At 50.9% G+C, this 20,399-nt stretch overlaps 1 protein-coding gene across 1 annotated transcript in view; it reads right to left on the bottom strand.

Moving 5' to 3' along the window:
* Window positions 1–3,996: 3,996 nt before the first annotated feature.
* Window positions 3,997–20,399, bottom strand: part of nek8 (NIMA-related kinase 8) — a 63,216-nt gene continuing 46,813 nt past the window's right edge. The window contains exons 13-15 of the mRNA XM_078422076.1: window positions 13,910–14,068; window positions 11,147–11,305; window positions 3,997–6,846 (exon numbers count right to left, since the gene is read on the bottom strand). Of these exons, the coding sequence (XP_078278202.1) occupies window positions 6,818–6,846; window positions 11,147–11,305; window positions 13,910–14,068 (347 nt within the window). The 3' untranslated portion in view covers window positions 3,997–6,817. The remainder of the gene's footprint in view (window positions 6,847–11,146; window positions 11,306–13,909; window positions 14,069–20,399) is intronic.

Below are 20,399 nucleotides of genomic sequence, written 5' to 3'. Positions count from 1 at the left end.
GCACAACCGTGTTGGCTGTCAGCTTTATCCTCATGTCCCACATCAACATTATGTAACTACTCCTCCCAAAGAATAAATAACTATTTGAAGATTGCAAGGATGAAACAATAGTGTTTGAGGTGATGAGACAGTCAGTTTAGAGACATAGTCCATTGGGTGGTGCAGTCATAGTCCATCGGGTGGTGCAGTCATAGTCCGTCGGGTGGTGCAGTCATAGTCCATCGGGTGGTGCAGTCATAGTCCATCGGGTGGTGCAGTCATAGTCCATCGGGTGGTGCAGTCATAGTCCATCGGGTGGTGCAGTCATAGTCCGTTGGGTGGTGCAGTCATAGTCCATTGGGTGGTGCAGTCATAGTCCATTGGGTGGTGCATTCATAGTCCATTGGGTGGTGCAGTCATAGTCCATTGGGTGGTGCAGTCATAGTCCATTGGGTGGTGCAGTCATGTCCATTGGGTGGTGCAGTCATAGTCCATTGGGTGGTGCAGTCATGTCCATTGGGTGGTGCAGTCATAGTCCATTGGGTGGTGCAGTCATGTCCATTGGGTGGTGCAGTCATAGTCCATTGGGTGGTGCATTCATAGTCCATTGGGTGGTGCAGTCATAGTCCATTGGGTGGAGCAGTCATAGTCCATTGGGTGGTGCAGTCATGTCCATTGGGTGGTGCAGTCATAGTCCATTGGGTGGTGCAGTCATAGTCCATTGGGTGGTGCAGTCATAGTCCATTAGGTGGTGCAGTCATGTCCATTGGGTGGTGCATAGTCCATTGGGTGGTGCAGTCATAGTCCATTGGGTGGTGCAGTCATGTCCATTGGGTGGTGCAGTCATAGTCCATTGGGTGGTGCAGTCATGTCCATTGGGTGGTGCAGTCATAGTCCATTGGGTGGTGCAGTCATAGTCCATTGGGTGGTGCAGTCATAGTCCATTGGATGGTGCAGTCATAGTCCATTGGGTGGTGCAGTCATAGTCCATTGGGTGGTGCAGTCATAGTCCATTGGGTGGTGCAGTCATAGTCCATTGGGTGGTGCAGTCATAGTCCATTGGGTGGTGCAGTCATAGTCCATTGGGTTATGCAGTCATAGTCCATTGGGTAGTGCAGTCATAGTCCATTGGGTGGTGCAGTCATAGTCCATTGGGTGGTGCAGTCATAGTCCATTGGGTGGTGCAGTCATAGTCCATTGGGTGGTGCAGTCATAGTCCATTGGGTGGTGCAGTCATAGTCCATTGGGTGGTGCAGTCATAGTCCATTGGGTGGTGCAGTCATAGTCCATTGGGTGGTGCAGTCATAGTCCATTGGGTGGTGCAGTCATAGTCCATTGGGTGGTGCAGTCATAGTCCATTGGGTGGTGCAGTCATAGTCCATTGGGTGGTGCAGTCATAGTCCATTGGGTGGTGCAGTCATGTCCATTGGGTGGTGCAGTCATGTCCATTGGGTGGTGCAGTCCTAGTCCATTGGGTGGTGCAGTCATAGTCCATTGGGTGGTGCAGTCATGTCCATTGGGTGGTGCAGTCATGTCCATTGGGTGGTGCAGTCCTAGTCCATTGGGTGGTGCAGTCATAGTCCATTGGGTGGTGCAGTCCTAGTCCATTGGGTGGTGCAGTCATAGTCCATTGGGTGGTGCAGTCATGTCCATTGGGTGGTGCAGTCATGTCCATTGGGTGGTGCAGTCCTAGTCCATTGGGTGGTGCAGTCATAGTCCATTGGGTGGTGCAGTCATAGTCCATTGGGTGGTGCAGTCATGTCCATTGGGTGGTGCAGTCCTAGTCCATTGGGTGGTGCAGTCATAGTCCATTGGGTGGTGCAGTCATGTCCATTGGGTGGTGCAGTCATGTCCATTGGGTGGTGCAGTCATGTCCATTGGGTGGTGCAGTCATGTCCATTGGGTGGTGCAGTCATAGTCCATTGGGTGGTGCAGTCATGTCCATTGGGTGGTGCAGTCATAGTCCATTGGGTGGTGCAGTCATAGTCCATTGGGTGGTGCAGTCATGTTCATTGGGTGGTGCAGTCCTAGTCCATTGGGTGGTGCAGTCATAGTCCATTGGGTGGTGCAGTCATGTCCATTGGGTGGTGCAGTCATGTCCATTGGGTGGTGCAGTCATGTCCATTGGGTGGTGCAGTCATGTCCATTGGGTGGTGCAGTCATGTCCATTGGGTGGTGCAGTCATGTCCATTGGGTGGTGCAGTCATGTCCATTGGGTGGTGCAGTCATGTCCATTGGGTGGTGCAGTCATGTCCATTGGGTGGTGCAGTCATAGTCCATTGGGTGGTGCGGTCATAGTCCATTGGGTGGTGCAGTCATGTCCATTGGGTGGTGCAGTCATAGTCCATTGGGTGGTGCAGTCATGTCCATTGGGTGGTGCAGTCATGTCCATTGGGTGGTGCAGTCATGTCCATTGGGTGGTGCAGTCATGTCCATTGGGTGGTGCAGTCATGTCCATTGGGTGGTGCAGTCATGTCCATTGGGTGGTGCAGTCATGTCCATTGGGTGGTGCAGTCATGTCCATTGGGTGGTGCAGTCATGTCCATTGGGTGGTGCAGTCATGTCCATTAGGTGGTGCAGTCATGTCCATTGGGTGGTGCAGTCATGTCCATTGGGTGGTGCAGTCATGTCCATTGGGTGGTGCAGTCATGTCCATTGGGTGGTGCAGTCATGTCCATTGGGTGGTGCAGTCATGTCCATTGGGTGGTGCAGTCATGTCCATTGGGTGGTGCAGTCATGTCGATTGGGTGGTGCAGTCATGTCCATTGGGTGGTGCAGTCATGTCCATTGGGTGGTGCAGTCATGTCCATTGGGTGGTGCAGTCATGTCCATTGGGTGGTGCAGTTGTTGAACTGCTGCCTCACAGCGCTCCCTCTTCTCCCCTCTTCCACAGAAAAACGTACAGAAGTGTGCAAACACACCCTCCAGATTCAAGGACAGTTTCTCTCTGGAGATGCTGCCTGTCCCACTGAGTTACTCCAGCTTTGTGTGTCTATCTTTGGTGTAAACCAGCGCCTGCAGTTCCTTCCTGTACACTCCGTCTGCTCCACTGCGATATCTCCACAAGGTATGTCTACTGTGAGGAATTCTCCTCTCTCTGACGAGAGTTCTGCACCACCCTCTCTCGCTGCTCCCCCCCCCCCCGTAATGCCTCCTGCTCCCCGACTCTATGCCCACGTTTTAACCCAAACTCTAGCCACAGCCACGTTGTCTCAGTGCTTCTCTGCACCTTCTCACTGAACAGCTAACAATGGCCCATTTCCTTCATCATCGTTACGTTTTTGCATATCCTTCACTCATTGTTCTATATCTCTCTACCTCACCGTCTATATCTCTCGTTTCCCTTTCTGACTCAGTCTGAAGAAGGGTCTCGACCTGAAACGTCACCTATTCCTTCTCTCCAGAGATGCTGCCTGTCCCGCTGAGTTACTCCAGCATTTTGTGTTCAACCATATGGGAATGTTTACATATCAAAATTGCTATTTATCTACATTCTTCCCGGCTGTTATCAGGTATCGGAACCATCCAAACACAACCAGAAAGCAGTGCTGAACTACTATCTATCTTATTGGTGACCCTCAGACTATCTTTGATGGGACTTTGCTGGCTTTACCTTGTTTTCCCTTATCATGTATCTGTACACTGTGGACGGCTTGATTGTAATCATGGATTGTCCTTGTGCTGACTTACCTCGGTACACGTGACAATGTATTGTCCTTGTGCTGCCTTACCTCGGTACACGTGACAATGTATTGTCCTTGTGCTGACTTACCTCGGTACACGTGACAATAAACTTTACTGAACTGCCCTGACGAGAGCTGTGATATGTCAATGCGGACGGAGCCTTAGCCCCACATGAGGCAACAGAGCGAGTGCCTTGACTAGATTCCAGCTTCCTGTGCTACTTGCCACCGTTGGAGGACAAGTTCCACAACTGGACCCAAGACTTAGCCTCACGTGACAGAGTCAAAAACAAAAGAATATGAGTAACAGCCAATGGGTATTGATCACTGACTCACAGCTCGATGAAACATTAATACTTAAACTCCATCTTCAATACGCATTTAATGCAGAAGTACAGACACCAGAGACTGAATTGCAAAACAGTCATCTATAGGGAAGTGTTGCGAGATGTTTATCACTTCTCGTGATTGGCTCATGGTTTAGTAACTCAGTCATTGGCATCCATTATTCCAGATGTAATCTCCTGTCAGCATAAAGTGGACTACACAGAGATTGATGTTCTTGTGCACTAAAGGCCTTCTGTGCAAAAGACAACCAGGTAAGAATTTTAACAAGCAAATGTGCGAGAGTACATGGGCAAGCAGGATTTCTAAAGTGCTGAGCTGGCTGGACCTTCCATTACAGATGCTAACGCATTCGGTTTTAATTGGAGAAATGAGTCATGAAATGGTGAGACAGGAATGATTTATTATCATTCTGCTATCAATGTAAAATGGCCATGGATATGAGGCAGCAGGGCACGTGAACCAATCCAGAATTGGTATTAACAGAGGGTGGTGGGTGTATGGAACGAGCTGCCAGAGGAGGTAGTTGAGGCAGGGACTATCCCAACGTTTAAGAAACAGTTAGACAGGCACATGGACAGGGCAGGTTTGGGGGGAAATGGACTAAACACAGGCAGGTGGGACTAGTGTAGCTGGGACATGTTGGCCAGTGTGGGCAAGTTGGGCTGAAGAGCCTGTTTCCACACTGTATCACTCTATGACTCTAATAGAGGACGGTGTCTACATTTACAAGTACATAAACAAGTGGATGCACAGCAACAACAGCAGCTGGTCATTTGGGCAGTCTTCTCCAAGCCTCCATCCTTGGCTCCTTCATTAAACCTGGAACCATTGTGATCCAATGAAGTTCCATCCATTGATTGTCCAGCCACCGCACTGCTGGAGTTGTGTCTTGCTCCAACACTTTTCATTCTCAAGTGTGAAGGCGAATAATTTAAAGCAGGTAACGTTTTGGTGAAGATAGACTCAAAGTGCAGGAGCAAATCAGCAGGTCAGGCAGTATCTCTGGAGAATCTCCACAGCCTCCAACCTTATCGTTCCCCAGCCTCACACAGCCTGGTTTTACCTACTTCCCTAAATCCATAAGCAGAACTGTCCTGGTAATTCCACAGATGCTGCCTGACCCGCTGAGTTACTCCAGCACTCTGTGAAACGTCACCTAGCCTTAGAGGGAGTACAGAGAAGGTTCACCAGATTGATCCCTGGGATGGCAGGACTTTCATATGAAGAAAGGCTGGATAGACTGGGCTTGTACTCGCTGGAATTTAGAAGACTGAGGGGGGATCTTATTGAAACATATAAAATTCTTAAGGGGTTGGAGAGGCTAGATGCGGGAAGATTGTTCCAGATGTTGGGGAAGTCCAGAACCAGGGGTCACAGCTTAAGGATAAGGGGGAAGTCTTTTAGGACCGAGATGAGAAAACATTTCTTCACACAGAGAGTGGTGAGTCTGTGGAATTCTCTGCCACAGAAGGTAGTTGATGCCAGTTCATTGGCTATATTTAAGAGGGAGTTAGATGTGGCCCTTATGGCTAAAGGGATCAGGGGGTATGGACAGAAGGCAGGTACAGGTTACTGAGCTGGATGATCAGCCATGTTCATATTGAATGGTGGTGCAGGCTCGAAGGGCCGAATGGCCTACTCCTGCACCTATTTTCTATGTTTCTATGTCTATGTTTCTATCCATGTTCTCCACAGATGCTGCCTGACCCGCTGAGTTACTCCAGCACTGTGAAACGTCACCTATCCGTGTTCTCCAGATATGCTGCCTGACCCGCTGACTTCCTCAAGCACTTTGTGTCTACCTTCAGTAGGAACTAGCATCTGCAGTTCCTTCCTACACAACCTATTGTGGATAAAAGGAAATGCAGATGCAGGTTTACATTAAAAAAGACTCAAAGTATTGGAGTAACTCAGCGGGTAAGGCAGCATTCTGGAGAACATGGATAGGTGACGTTTCACAGAGTGCTGGAGTAACTCAGCGGGTCAGGCAGCATCTTTAGAGAACATGGATAGGTGACGTTTCACAGAGTGCTGGAGTAACTCAGCGGGTCAGGCAGCATCTTTAGAGAACATGGATAGGTGACGTTTCACAGAGTGCTGGAGTAACTCAGCGGGTCAGGCAGCATCTCTGGGGAAGATGAGAATGTGGAGAGCATTTGGGGACTTTAGTAGATAGAGGCAGTGAGGACCATTGCATTTTCTACTCAAACTCTTTACAAAAATAGCTTGGAGCAAGTCCCAGAAAATGTCATAACAAAAGTGCAGAAATTGTGCAGCTGAAGATTTAATTTGCAGCGATTTCCTCTGGTCCCATATTACATGTCACTAATGTAATTACTGCACTGCCTACTGGCATCACCAACACCAGGAACCTGGTTGTGTTTAACAGCTCCCTCTCCATTTCACACAAATGCCAAGGAGATTTATAGCAAGCACAATTTGCAGGGATGTTTTCTAACACTTGCAAATACTTGTATAGTTTTGGTAAAGTATAGAAAGGCATTTGTCGCCTTAACTGTTGCGTTAAGAAACATACAGTAAGCTACAGTCAAGGTAGAAGGAAATGATTGTACAGCTTGTTGTAATTGGAACAGAATGTGAAGATAGATGTGGTAATGTGTTGCTGAAGCCTATTCCCAAATGCCAACTGTACTCAATATTCTGCAATACTTGCTCAAGAGGTTATCCAGAGCCTGCTGCTGACGCATGGAGGGAACTCCCTCTGGCTGCCCATTGTTCTGGCTGTATCCAGCACCAGACATCCTCCCATGGAGAGGACAATCAGCACTTCCCATTCAACGTCCAGGTCACCTTGCAATGGGCTCATCTCCCAAAGCTGCAACAATAAAATGCAACATGCGCATGTCAATCAAATGTTTACTGTTCATGAACAGTTTATTAAAAACATGCACGTATTGTTTACAGCGTATCCTTACATTTTAATATCCTCACATATGCTACGATTGCTTTCATAGGCCGAGGCATTGAGTATAAGAGTCAGCAAGTCATGATGCAGCTTTATAAAACTTTGGTCGGTCAGGCCACATGTGGAGTATTGTGGGCAGTCCTGGTCACCTCCATCACAGGAAGGACGTGAGCACTTTGCAGAGGGTGCAGAGGTAGTTTACCGGAGTCATGCCTGGATTAGAGGGTTCCAGCTACAGGGAGAGGGTGGAGAGAGGGTGCAGAGGTAGTTTACCGGAGTCATGCCTGGATTAGAGGGTTCCAGCTACAGGGAGAGGGTGGAGAGAGGGCAGAGAGTGCGCAGAGAGGGTGCAGAGAGTGTGCAGAGAGTGTGCAGAGAGTGTGCAGAGAGTGTGCAGAGAGTGTGCAGAGAGGGTGCAGAGAGGGCAGAGGGGGTTTACCAGAGTCATGCCTGGTTTAGAGGGTTCCAGCTACTGGGAGAGGGTGGAGAGAGTGTGCAGAGAGTGTGCAGAGAGTGTGCAGAGAGGGTGCAGAGAGGGTGCAGAGAGGGTGCAGAGAGGGTGCAGAGAGGGTGCAGAGAGGGTGCAGAGAGGGTGCAGAGAGGGTGCAGAGAGGGTGCAGAGAGGGTGCAGAGAGGGTGCAGAGAGGGTGCAGAGAGGGTGCAGAGAGGGTGCAGAGAGGGTGCAGAGAGGGTGCAGAGAGGGTGCAGAGAGGGTGCAGAGATGGTGCAGAGATGGTGCAGAGAGGGCAGAGGAGGTTTACCGGAGTCATGCCTGGGTTAGAGGGTTCCAGCTACAGGGAGAGGTTGGAGAGGGGGCAGAGAGGTTCACCAGAATGCTGCCTGGCTTTGGGGGTTCCAGGTCCTGGGAGAGGGGCAGAGGGGGTTTACCGGAGTGATGCATGGCCTAGGGGGTATGAAGAGGTTGGCAGACTTGGATTGTTTTCTCAGGAACTCTGGACGTTGCAAGCAGACCTGATAGAAGTACATAAAATGATGAGAGAGAAAGATAGGGTAGACAGTCAGAACCTTTTTTCCCAGGATGGAAAAATCAAATACTAGCGGGCACAGCTTTAACATGAGAGGGACAAAGTTTAAAGGGGATGTGGGGGGCAAGTGTTTTACACAGAGGGGGGTGGGAGCCTGGAACGCACTGTCAGGGGTGGTGGTGGAGGCAGATACGATAGTGGCATTTAAGAGACTTTTGCATAGGCACGTGGATATGCAAGGAATGGAGGGATATGGATCACGTGCAGGCAGGTAAGGGATGGTCTTGGCATCATGTTCGGCATAGACATTGTGGGCCGAAGGGCCAGTTCACGTGCTGTAAAGTTTTCTATGGTCTTTCTTGTTACACTTTCAAAATTCTCAGAATGTTGCCTTGTTGAGAGTGGCCATCTCTGGAGGTGTGAGTTTCTGTAGCTCAGTGCATCTTGCTCAGGTCACCATTAGCTCTTGATAGTCCTTCAATGGTAACTAAACAGATCCAACAGATGGCCATCCCTGACCTTCCACAACTATCTGCAGAGGTTTGTGACAGTGGAGGCCACAAACCCACACACACAATCGAGTGGCAGGATCACAGAGCCTCCATGCATGCTGGCCGTCTGCCTCATATCCGGACAGAGTGGATGTGGAGAGCATGTTTCCACGAGTGGGAGAGTCTAGTCAGAGGGTGGAGAATCTATGGAATTCATTGCCACTGAAAGCTATGGAGGACACGTCAGTGAGTATTTTTAAGGCAGAGATTGATAGATTGTTGATTAGTGCGGGTGTCAGAGGTTATGGGGAGAAGGCAGGAGAATGGGGTTAGGAGGGAGAGATAGATCAGCCATGATTGAATGGCACAGTAGACTTGATGGGCCGAATGGCCTAATTCTGCTGCTATCACTTATGAACATATGACCTCAGACGGCAGCCCTCCTGCTTGGTCGGTGAGCCACCATCTAAACTCAATGATGTGTAGGTGAACAAGTAGACTGCCTTCAGAATCTTAACGTCAACACCAATTCAACAGGTCCTGGTGTCAAACATTGCTGCTCCTCACATCCGTCAGAGAGGCGTGTAACCCAGCTGTGACTCACCAACCATTCACCCCAATCCTCAATGGGCCCGTTCTCTCCTGCAACCCTCTCCCAACCCATTCCTTCCACCTCATCTAGTTTAACAGCAATAAACAATGGACAATAGACAATAGGTGCAGGAGTAGGCCATTTGACCCTTCGAGCCAGCACCACCATTCAATGTGATCATGGCTGATCATTCTCAATCAGTACCCCGTTCCTGCCTTCTCCCCATACCCCCTGACTCCACTATCCTTAAGAGCTCTATCTAGCTCTCTCTTGAATGCATTCAGAGACTTGGCCTCCACTGCCTTCTGAGGCAGAGAATTCCACAGATTCACAACTCTCTGACTGAAAAAGTCTTTCCTCATCTCCATTCTAAATGGCCTACCCCTTATTCTTAAACTGTGGCCCCTGGTTCTGGACTCCCCCAACATTGGGAACATGTTTCCTGCCTGTAACGTGTCCAACCCCTTAATAATCTTATATGTTTCGATAAGATCCCCTCTCATCCTTCTAAATTCCACTGTATACAAGCCTAGTCGCTCCAGTCTTTCAACATATGACAGTCCCGCCATTCCGGGAATTAACCTATTAACCTACGCTGCACGCCCTCAATAGCAAGAATATCTTTCCTCAAAGTTGGAGACCAAAACTGCACACAATACTCCAGGTGCGGTCTCACTAAGGCCCTGTACAACTGCAGAAGGACCTCTTTGCTCCTATACTCAACTCCTCTTGTTATGAAGGCCAACATTCCATTGGCTTGCTTCTCTGCCTGCTGTACCTGCATGCTTTCTTTCAGTGACTGACCAATGGATGAAAGTCTGAACTGGCAACATTGCCCTAAACACAAACTTACTCCAAATCCAACGAGGCTTCCATGTCATCACCGGCCAAGGCTTTGTGTGCTTGAAATAACAATCAAAAAGGATGAGGGAAATGTGGCCACAGAACACTGATCTGGCAAATCAAGCCCTCCTCTACCTATGAATGTAATAATCCAAATGGAACATTGATCATCACATCCCCGTTGTCAGGGTGAGGCCATGCACAAACAGGAGGAACAGCAACTCATATTCTGCTCAGGTAGTTTACAACCCAACGCTTGATCATCAGTAAACTTCAATACATTCAACACTCCGCTGCCCGTCTACTCACCCACACCCCGATCCGTGACCATATCACCCCCGTCCTTTACAAACTCCACTGGCTCCCCGTCCCCCAGAGAATCCAGTACAAAATCCTCCTCATGACCTACAAAGCCTTCCATAACCTGGCCCCATCCTACCTGACTGACCTCCTCCACAGGCACACTCCCACCTGCACCCTCCGCTCTGCTACTGCCAATCTCCTATCCCCCCACATCCGGACCAAACTCAGATCCTGGGGGGACAGGGCTTTCTCCATCGCTGCTCCCACCCTCTGGAACTCACTACCCCAAACCGTCAGAGACTCCTCCTCACTCACCACATTCAAAACATCACTGAAGTCTCACCTGTTCAGTACTGCCTTCAACCACTGAAGGTCACCTCACCTTCTGTCTCCTTTCTCTGTTCGTTTACTTATTTATCTATTTATTCACTTCCCTATGTTCTCTAAATCCCTGTAAAGCGTCTTTGAGTATATGAAAAACGCTATATAAATGTAATGCATTATTATTATTATTATTATTATTATTATTATTATTCCCCAATATCAGGTAACTACCCTGCCAACAACCACCCTCCCCCACTTCCCATCCCCACTCTGTTCCCTGTGCTCCACATGGATGCACACCCATTACCCCCCTTCCCCTTCCACCTTTATTCCTTCCTCTGGACTCACTTTTACACCTTCTCTCACATTTCTTGTCTTTTCATCTGTTCTTTGTCCAACTATCTGCCAATCACTATTTTTCACTATAACCACACCTTGACCTGGATGCAAAACTGAAAGGTGATATTTTTGAGTTAAACTCCCTCTCTAACATTGCTATTCAAAGTCATAGACACGTTGAACTATAAATTTGGTTCCAGCCAGATTCAAGAACACCCTTGGAATGTAATAAATATGCGTGTAAACATTATGAACAGAATGTTTAAAGAAACACATTTAACTGAAAATGTAACAGATATACAAATAATGAAAAACACCAAAAGCTTGCTCACGTTTTATTGCCAGTAAGGTGTTTCCGTGGCAACATGCGACGGATGTGATGAAGTAGGGGTGGCTTTCATCCAAGTGTAACTGTTTGGGGGTTCCAGTGTGGTCTTCCTTCCTCCCCAGCCGTCCTCTGGCCCCCTTTCCCCAGGTGTACACCTCACCTTCTGAGAAAGCAAACAGCGTTTGGGTTAACTAGCACCCCGCACCCAGCAGCATGCCACTGACCAGACTGGACACTACTTTGTGACAGGAGAATTCATCAGGCTTTTACTTGCATGTCTTCCAATTGGGAAAACCAATCGCTATGCTAGAATTTTAGACACAAAATGCTGGAGTAACTTAGCGGGACAGGCAGCATCTCTGGAGAGAAGGAATGGGTGACGTTTCAGGTTGAGACCCTTCTTCAGACTCTTCTTCAGGCTGAGGATGGGTCTCGGCCCGAAACGTCACCCATTCCTTCTCTCCAGAGATGCTGCCTGACCTGCTGAGTTACTCCAGCATTTGTGCATCTTCGGTGTAAACCAGCACCTGCAGTTCCTTCCAACACATGCTAGAATTTTACATTGAATATAAGAATGATGTAATTTAAGTTCAAAACTTGCCTTGAATTTCAACAAGGTCAATTATGCACCTATTAGTTGACTGAAGATTGAAAAATTACATTGAAAGGTTTGCCAGCAGTTAATGCAAGTCAACTATTTAAACATGCACTTCTTAATTTTCAATTACCAACTCCACAGAAAAACATCCATCCACTGCCAATTAGAGTTAAGAAAAGAATCAGCTTAAAACAGACAACATTGCCACATCACAAGTGTGAGCTGGACAAGTTACAGAAAAAGCAGAGGATGCAAAGAAGCAAATGTATTAGTGGATGCAAAATATAGAAAGAAATAAAGAATATATAACAGCTTCCAGCTTAACAACATCCTTCCTATAGCAGGGTGAACAAAACTGAACACAATACTCCAAATACAGCCTCAACAGCTAGACCCAATACCGTGACTAATGAACCAATGTACCAAAAGCATTCTTGACCACCCTAACTACCTGCAACACCATGTAGGGAGTGATGTAGCTGCACTCCTAGATCCCTCTGCTCTACAACACAGTGTAGGGTGCTGCCCTGTGTAGGGTGCTGCCCTGTGTAGGGTGCTGCCCTGTGTAGGGTGCTGCCCTGTGTAGGGTGCTGCCATTCGCTGTGTAGGGTGCTGCCCTGTGTAGGGTGCTGCCCTGTGTAGGGTGCTGCCCTGTGTAGGGTGCTGCCCTGTGTAGGGTGCTGCCCTGTTTAGGGTGCTGCCCTGTGTAGGGTGCTGCCTGTGTAGGGTGCTGCCCTGTGTAGGGTGCTGCCCTGTGTAGGGTGCTGCCCTGTGTAGGGTGCTGCCCTGTGTAGGGTGCTGCCCTGTGTAGGGTGCTGCCCTGTGTAGGGTGCTGCCATTCGCTGTGTAGGGTGCTGCCCTGTGTAGGGTGCTGCCCTGTGTAGGGTGCTGCCCTGTGTAGGGTGCTGCCCTGTGTAGGGTGCTGACCTGTGTAGGATGCTGCCATTCACTGTGCATGTCCTGGGCTGGTTTGATTTCCCACAATGGGACAAGACACACCCAGGGGTTGTGACGGATGGATCGACACATCGTGTCGTACAAACCATTCTGTGAGGTGGACAACCTCCCTTCCCTTGACTCCATCTACACCTCACGCTGCCTTGGCAAGGCCAGCAGCCCAGACCATCACACCAACCAACCTCCGTCCCACCGACTCCATCTACACCTCACGCTGCCTCGGCAAGGCCAGCAGCCCAGACCATCACACCAACCAACCTCCGTCCCACCGACTCCATCTACACCTCACGCTGCCTCGGCAAGGCCAGCAGCCCAGACCATCACACCAACCAACCTCCCTTCCCTTGACTCCATCTACACCTCACGCTGCCTCGGCAAGGCCAGCAGCCCAGACCATCACACCAACCAACCTCCGTCCCACCGACTCCATCTACACCTCACGCTGCCTCGGCAAGGCCAGCAGCCCAGACCATCACACCAACCAACCTCCGTCCCACCGACTCCATCTACGCCTCACGCTGCCTCGGCAAGGCCAGCAGCATAATCAAGGACCAGTCTCACCCCGGTCACTCCCTTTTCTCCCCTCTCCCATCGGGCAAGAGGTACAGAAGTGTGAAAACGCACACCTCCAGATTCAGGGACAGTTTCTGCCCGGCTGTTATCAGGCAACTGAACCATCCTACCACAACCAGAGAGCAGTTGTGACCTCTCAATTATAATCACGTATCGTCTTTCCGCTGACTGGATAGCAGGCGGCAGAATACTTTTCACTGTACCTCGGTACATGTGACAATAATAAGCGTTTGACCTAAACTATCTGATTATTGGCGTTTACAAGAACTGCCAGCAGAAAAGTAAAAAAGTGGGTCTTTGATGCAAATGATTTGCATTTCTGCAAATAACAACATTACGATGTTCAGCTTCATCATAATATTGTGAACAGGAGTTTATCAGACAAGTGGAGCACAAATTCCACCAAGCCATGCAATGGTCCCAACAATTATCCGGCTACTTTCAGCTATTTAAAGAAATAGGTTTATCAAAATTAGTGTTATTTTATCAGCAGGTATTTGGAGACCAATTGCAATATCAATGATTAAGTGTTAATTTCACGAAATATTTATTTGCTCATCATTGCTAGATTTGCATTGAATAAATGTCAGGGTTTAAACAAGGCCCACCTTCTCTGTGCACTTCCCCTACTTGACTTACCTGCTCCAATTGCCAGGGTGAAGGCATCTCCACAAGCGATGGTGGTGACCTTTGTCCCATGGAGCTCAGAGACCAGGTACGGCAAACGATTGTTGTGCGGTGTGCTGGAGCCTAGTTGTCCATGCTGGTTACTACCAAATGTGTAACATTCCCCAGTCTCTGAAAGGAGAGGCAAACTCGTTAGTCCAACATGACCTCGTTAGTCTAACACCATGCTGTGATACAACCTCGTTAGTCCAACACCACGCTGTGACACAACCTGGCTTAAAGGTTTATTACTTTAGTTTAACGATACAGAGTGAAACCGGCCCTTCAGCCCACTGAGTCACTGTCCACCAGCGATCTATAGTCTATTGGCTAAGATCAAGTGTAGTATCTGTTCTGGCACAATCTAATGTTCTTATAAGAACAGTGTAAGTATAAGAGCAGTATTTGCATTAGATCATCGACGAGGAGCGGAGGTCAGGAGCACGTGTCTGGTTTAGGGGTGGATCCATGCTGGTTGGGTAACCAACCTAACACCCTTATCCAGGTGGGATGGCAGTAGCAAGTGGAGCTGGAGGGCAGGGTATCCGGAATACCCTGCGAGTATCGGTGAAGGACCTCAAGGAGGGGAACCCTTTCTCAAGGGATCTCTTCATCAAGAAGGTGCTGCTGGAGGCCTGTGGTTTCAAGGCCGGGGACATCTTCTGCCTCCAGGACTTCCCAGGTAACGGATATTTCGACGTTACCTTCCAAAACCCGGCGGGATGGCAGAAGTTGCTGCAGGACTTCCGGGAGAAGGGGGATGAAGCCCCGTTGTCGCTCCTGAAGGTGCAGCCGCTCTTCACCCTCCCCACCCAGAGGGAATGGATGATCACGGTGCACATGTTTAACCCACATGTGCCCGTCGTGGATGTCCTCACCTTCCTTGCGCGCTACGTCGAAGGGGCCGGGAACTGCGTGGACATAAAGGACTTGTTCGGGATCTGGACGAGCAAGAGGCAGGTAAAGGTGAAGCTGAGGGTGGACGGGAAGGGATTCATCATCCACCCTCCCTCGGTGTTGGCTATCGGAGGGAACCGGGGGTACATGACGTACGCGGGGCAGCCCAGGGTGTGCAGGAAATGCAACAAACCTGGGCACGTGGCGGCAGAATGCAGGACAGTCGTCTGCAGAAACTGCAAGTTAGAAGGCCACGAGACAAGGGAATGTAAAGAGAGTAAGAGCTGCAACCTGTGTGGGGGGGCAGGCCACCTTTACAGGGCCTGCCCTAAAAGAGCAAGCACTTATGCACAGGCGATAAGAGGGGCCGCTGCCAGCACCCCCAGGGTGGACGAGACGCCTCCTACCACGGAAAAAGTCCAAAAAGGAAAGGAGAGCAGGGGCGAGGACAACGCGTCCACCAGGAGCCCCCAACCGCAGGACAGAGCCCCCCAGGCCCCTGCCCACGAGGGTGAGTCGATGGAAGAGGGGGAACAGGAAGAGGAGGAATGGAAGGTGGTACAGTCGAGGAAAACATTGAAGGCTGTGCGCACGGAGAAAAAGGCGGAGGGGGCAAGCAAGTCCCAAAAAAGAGTCCTCTCCCAGGACGAGGCCAGCAGCCTCTCCGCATCGGAGGATGAGACGACCAGGAAGAGCCGACAACGGAGGCAGAGGCAGAGGAAGAAAACGGGGGAGGAGGAAGGTAAGAGAAAGAACGTGTCTGTTGCCCCCCAGCCCCAGGAGACTGGGAGCAGTGCCAATGGGCCCCAGCCCCAGGAGACCGTGAGCGGCACAACGGCCAATGGGCCCCAGCCCCAGGAGACCGTGAGAGGCACAACCGCCAATGGGCCCCTGCTCCAGGAGACCGTGAGCGGCACAACGGCCAATGGGCCCCTGCTCCGGGAGACCGGGAGCGGCACAATGGCCAATGGACCCCAGCTCCGGGAGACCGGGAGCAGTGCAGTGGCCAATGGGCCCCAGCTCCGGTAGACCGGGAGCAGTGCAGTGGCCAATGGGCCCCAGCTCCAGGACACTGGGAGCAGCGCAGTGGCTTCGCCAGAAAATACACCCTGTGCTGAGGAAGCCACCAACCTGTACCACTACCTGTGCGACAAAAATGTGCAGGAACTCAGCCAGATGATTGGCATGCGGGAGGATCGCCTGGGACACTAAAGGACAATGGAGCTGAAACTGGCATCCTTAAACGTGCGCAGTGTGAAGAGCACTGTGCGATGTGTATCCGCCTTGCAGTACCTGGCCAAGGTAAAGGCGGATGTGACTTTTTTACAGGAGTGCGGGCTGCCACACCTTCGCTGCTATCGGAGGTGGTCGCGATGGTGGCCCCACGGACTGTCGGTATGGTCGGGGGGAAATGATTGTCGTGCGTCCGGTCTGGGGATCTTGCTGTGGGGAGGGGGCTTCACCATCACTGAGGTAAGGGAGGTGGTGGGGGGTCGTCTCTTGGTGGTGGATGTAATGTACCGTGGTTCTCCGCTCCGGCTGATTAATGTGTATGCCTCACCCAGGTGGAGCGAGCGGGTGGCCGTCCTCCAGCAGCTCCCAACGCTGCTGGCCACGTCTAGACCGCTCGTTCTGGCCGGTGACTTCAACTGCATCATCGATGCGGCTGGACGATCTGGCAGTGCCAACCACAGACTGGACGGCACCTCCAAACTCCTGGTGGAAACGGTCAAAGATGCAAAGCTGCGCGACGCCTTCAGTGACCCTGCAGGCGGAGTCCAGCCACGGTTCACCTGGTCAGGACCAAACGGTTCAGCCCAGTCCCGGATAGACTTCCTCTTCACATCGAGGGCCGTCACGGTCAGACACACCGACCTCGCCCCGGTGTTCTTCTCTGACCACTGCCTCCTTCAGGCCACCTGTCACCTACAGGAGGACCGGAAGGCGGGCAGAGGGACGTGGAAGCTAAACGTGGAGCTGTTGACCCCGGAGAACGTTAAGGAGCTAAAGAGGGACTACGCATGTTGGAGAACTGTGAGGCCCCTCTTTGACTCCCAGACACTCTGGTGGGAGGCAACAAAGGAGAACATCAAGAAGTTCTTCGTCTCCAAAGGTGTTCAGAGAGCAAGACAGGGTAAGAGGGAACTGTGTCAACTCCAGACAGATTTGCAGCAGCTACTCCTTCTGCAGAGGAGAGGGGTGGATGTGAGGGAGGAACTGAGAGAGTTGAAGGGCCGGCAAGCTCGGCTCTTTACCTCTGAATCCTCCAAAATCATCTTCCGGTCCAGGGTCCGCCATGTTGAGCAGGATGAGACGTGCTCACGTTACTTCTTCCATAAGGTTCACAGGGGGAGCTCTGTGATCAAAAGCCTTAGGGAGGAGGACGGCTCGGTAACATCCTCGCAGACAGACATGCTCAAGATCTGCAGATCCTTTTATAAGGATCTGTACGATGTAAAGACCACAGACAGCACCGCCTCCCAGAACTTCCTGTCCTCCATCACGGAAGTCTTGGACGACAGCAAGCGGGAGAGTCTGGACCAACCACTGACCCTGGAGGAGCTGACTGGCTCCATCCATTCCTTTGACTCGAGTAAAACTCCCGGAGGCGATGGCTTACCGGCAGAGTTGTACTCGGCTCTGTGGGACTGGGTGGGCCCGGACCTGCTGGAAGTGTACAACGATATACTTCTAGCAGGCAGCATGTCAGACTCTATGAGGAAGGGCAACATCACCCTGATCTACAAGCAGAAGGGGGAGATGAATGACTTAAGGAATTGGAGACCCATCACATTGTTGAATGTAGACTACAAGATCCTGTCTAAGGCCATCGCCAACCGGGTCAAGTCTGCTCTGGGACAGGTGATCCACCCGGACCAAACCTGTGCTGTACCTGGCAGGAAAATCTCAGACAGCCTGGTGCTGCTGAGAGATACCATTGCCTACGTGCAGGACAGACGGGTGGATGCCTGCCTGGTCAGCTTGGACCAGGAGAAGGCCTTCGACAGGATATCGCACACGTACATGAGGGACGTGCTCTCCAAAATGGGCTTTGGGGAGGGAATCAGGAAGTGGATACAACTGCTCTACTCCGATATCTGTAGTGCAGTCCAAATTAATGGGTGGGAATCAGACAGCTTCCCCGTCAGGTCTGGAGTCAGGCAGGGTTGCCCTCTTTCCCCTGTCTTGTTCGTCTGTTGCATTGAACCCTTTGCCGAATCCATCAGGAAGGATGCGAGCATAAGAGGAGTGACACTGCCAGGCAGTGGGGGCACTCAGGTCAAGGCCTCCCTGTACATGGACGATGTCGCCGTCTTCTGCTCGGATCCAGGGTCGGTCCGCAGACTGATCAGCGTCTGCGACCAGTTTGAGTTGGCCACGGGGGCCAGGGTAAACCGCAGGAAGAGCGAGGCCATGCTCTTTGGCAACTGGCCCGACCGATCTTCCATCCCCTTCACCATCAAGCCTGACTTCCTGAAGGTGCTGGGGATCTGGTTCGGGAAGGCTGGGGCATGTAACAAAAATTGGCTGGAGTGGATAGCCAAGGTGGGGAAGAAGCTGGAGCTGTGGAAGCAGCGCTCCCTCTCCATCACGGGGAAAAACCTGGTCATCAGGTGTGAGGTGCTCTCGGGGCTGCTGTACTTGGCGCAAGTGTGGCCCGTCCCTCCCTCCTACGCCACGGGGATCACCCGGGCCGTCTTCCGTTTCGTCTGGGGGTCGGCGATGGACCGGGTGTGACGAGCCACAATGCACAAGTCGGCAGACAACGGGGGTAAAGACGTGCCCAACGTCGCCCTCATTCTGATGGCCACTTTCGTGTGTGGCTGCATCAGGCGGAGCATAGAGCCAAGGCACGTGGGCACCAAATGCCACTACCTGCTGAGGTTCTACCTGTCCCCGGTGTTGCGAAGGATGGGCCTGGCGCAGATGCCACGCAATGTGCCAGTCAGCTGGACATTGCCGAACCATCTGTCGTTTGTGGACAGGTTCTTCCGGACCAACACCTTTGACCACAAGTCCATCGGGCAGTGGTCAGCACGGAACGTCCTGCAGGCACTGCAGGGGAATGACTCCATGGATCCTGTGGCGTGGTTCCCAGAACAGACAGCCCAGCTTGTCTGGCAAAATGCCTCATCGCCAGTACTCACCAACAAGCACCAAGACCTGGCTTGGCTGGCGGTGAGGGGAGCCCTCCCAGTCAGATCCTTCCTGCACCGCCGGAACCTCACTACCAGCGCACGCTGCCCTCGGGACGGCTGCTACGGAGAGGAAACGGTGGCCCACCTCTTCAAAGAGTGTGGATTTGCCAGGAGAGTCTGGAGAGGTCTGCAGGGGCCCCTGTCACGATTCATTCCGAGCAGCTCCGTCACAGAGGACTCTGTGCTCTACGGACTGTTCCCAGGGACGCATTCCGAGACTGACATCGAGTGCTGCTGGAAGGTCATCAACTCGGTGAAAGACGCTCTTTGGTCTGCCCGATCCTTGTTGACCTCCCAGCGGAGCGAGCTGTCCGTCAAGGAATGTTGCCGACTGGCCCACTGCAGACTGCAGGAGTACGTGCTGAGGGACGCTCTGAAGCTCGGTGCAGCCAACGCCAAGGCCCTGTGGGGGAGGACCACAGTCTAGGGTCCTTCCGCTGCTGGACATGGGGGGCAGGGTGTGGTGGAGAGAGACGCCCCTCCAAATAAGGGATATGTATGTAAATGTATGTAAATGTCTAAGTAAATGCCTGTATTGAATATGTAACCTCCGGAAATGTCGGATGGGTTTGTTTAAAAAATGATGTTTTGTAAAGGATATTTATTACTTGAATAAAGTATTTTTTGATATAAAAAAAAAAAAAAAAGTACAATAACACCATCCTGCACACACGAGGGACAATCTTTACCGAAGCCAATTAACCTACAAACCTGTACGACTTTGGAGTGCGGGAGGAAACCGGAGCACCCGGAGAGAACCCACGCAGGTCAGGGGGAAAATGTGCAAACTCCGTACAGACAGCACCCGTAGTCAGGATGGAACCCGGGTCTGTGGCAGCAGCAGCTCTACCCGCTGCGCCACCGTGCCGCCCCTTCTTTGTTTGTCCAACATGACACCTGATACAACCAGACAAAACACTCCAAACTTTATTGTGATTTTGTTTGAAATTTAACTTGATCATGCTGTCTATTTTAATCACTGCACGTTACTCCTTTTATCATCACATACTGTTTTGATGCCTGAGTCTTTAACAAGTACAGTGATCTTTGGCACAGGTTATTTTGGTTTTCCACATGCATTTCTCTCAAAGCAGTCTGTGATCCACTACAATCTGTATTCATGTGACCTTAATTTTAACACCCAGTTCCTTTCACAAAATCTTTAAAAATTTCCTTCTGGAACTTCATTTAAATCACAGCCAGAGATATTTCTGCCGCACTGTTGTGTCAATGTTTCCATTATAATTCCAGTCACCCAACACGGGATGGAAACCACAACTGACAAAGTGGACCCAAAGACAGACACAACGTGCTGGAGTTACTCAGCGGCTCAGGCAGCATCCATGGAGGCAAAGGATGGGTGACAT

This window comes from Rhinoraja longicauda, chromosome 26, assembly GCF_053455715.1.
Source record: "Rhinoraja longicauda isolate Sanriku21f chromosome 26, sRhiLon1.1, whole genome shotgun sequence".
Classification (NCBI taxonomy): Eukaryota; Metazoa; Chordata; class Chondrichthyes; order Rajiformes; family Arhynchobatidae; genus Rhinoraja; species Rhinoraja longicauda.
This window is presented reverse-complemented; position numbering and strand designations above follow the sequence as displayed.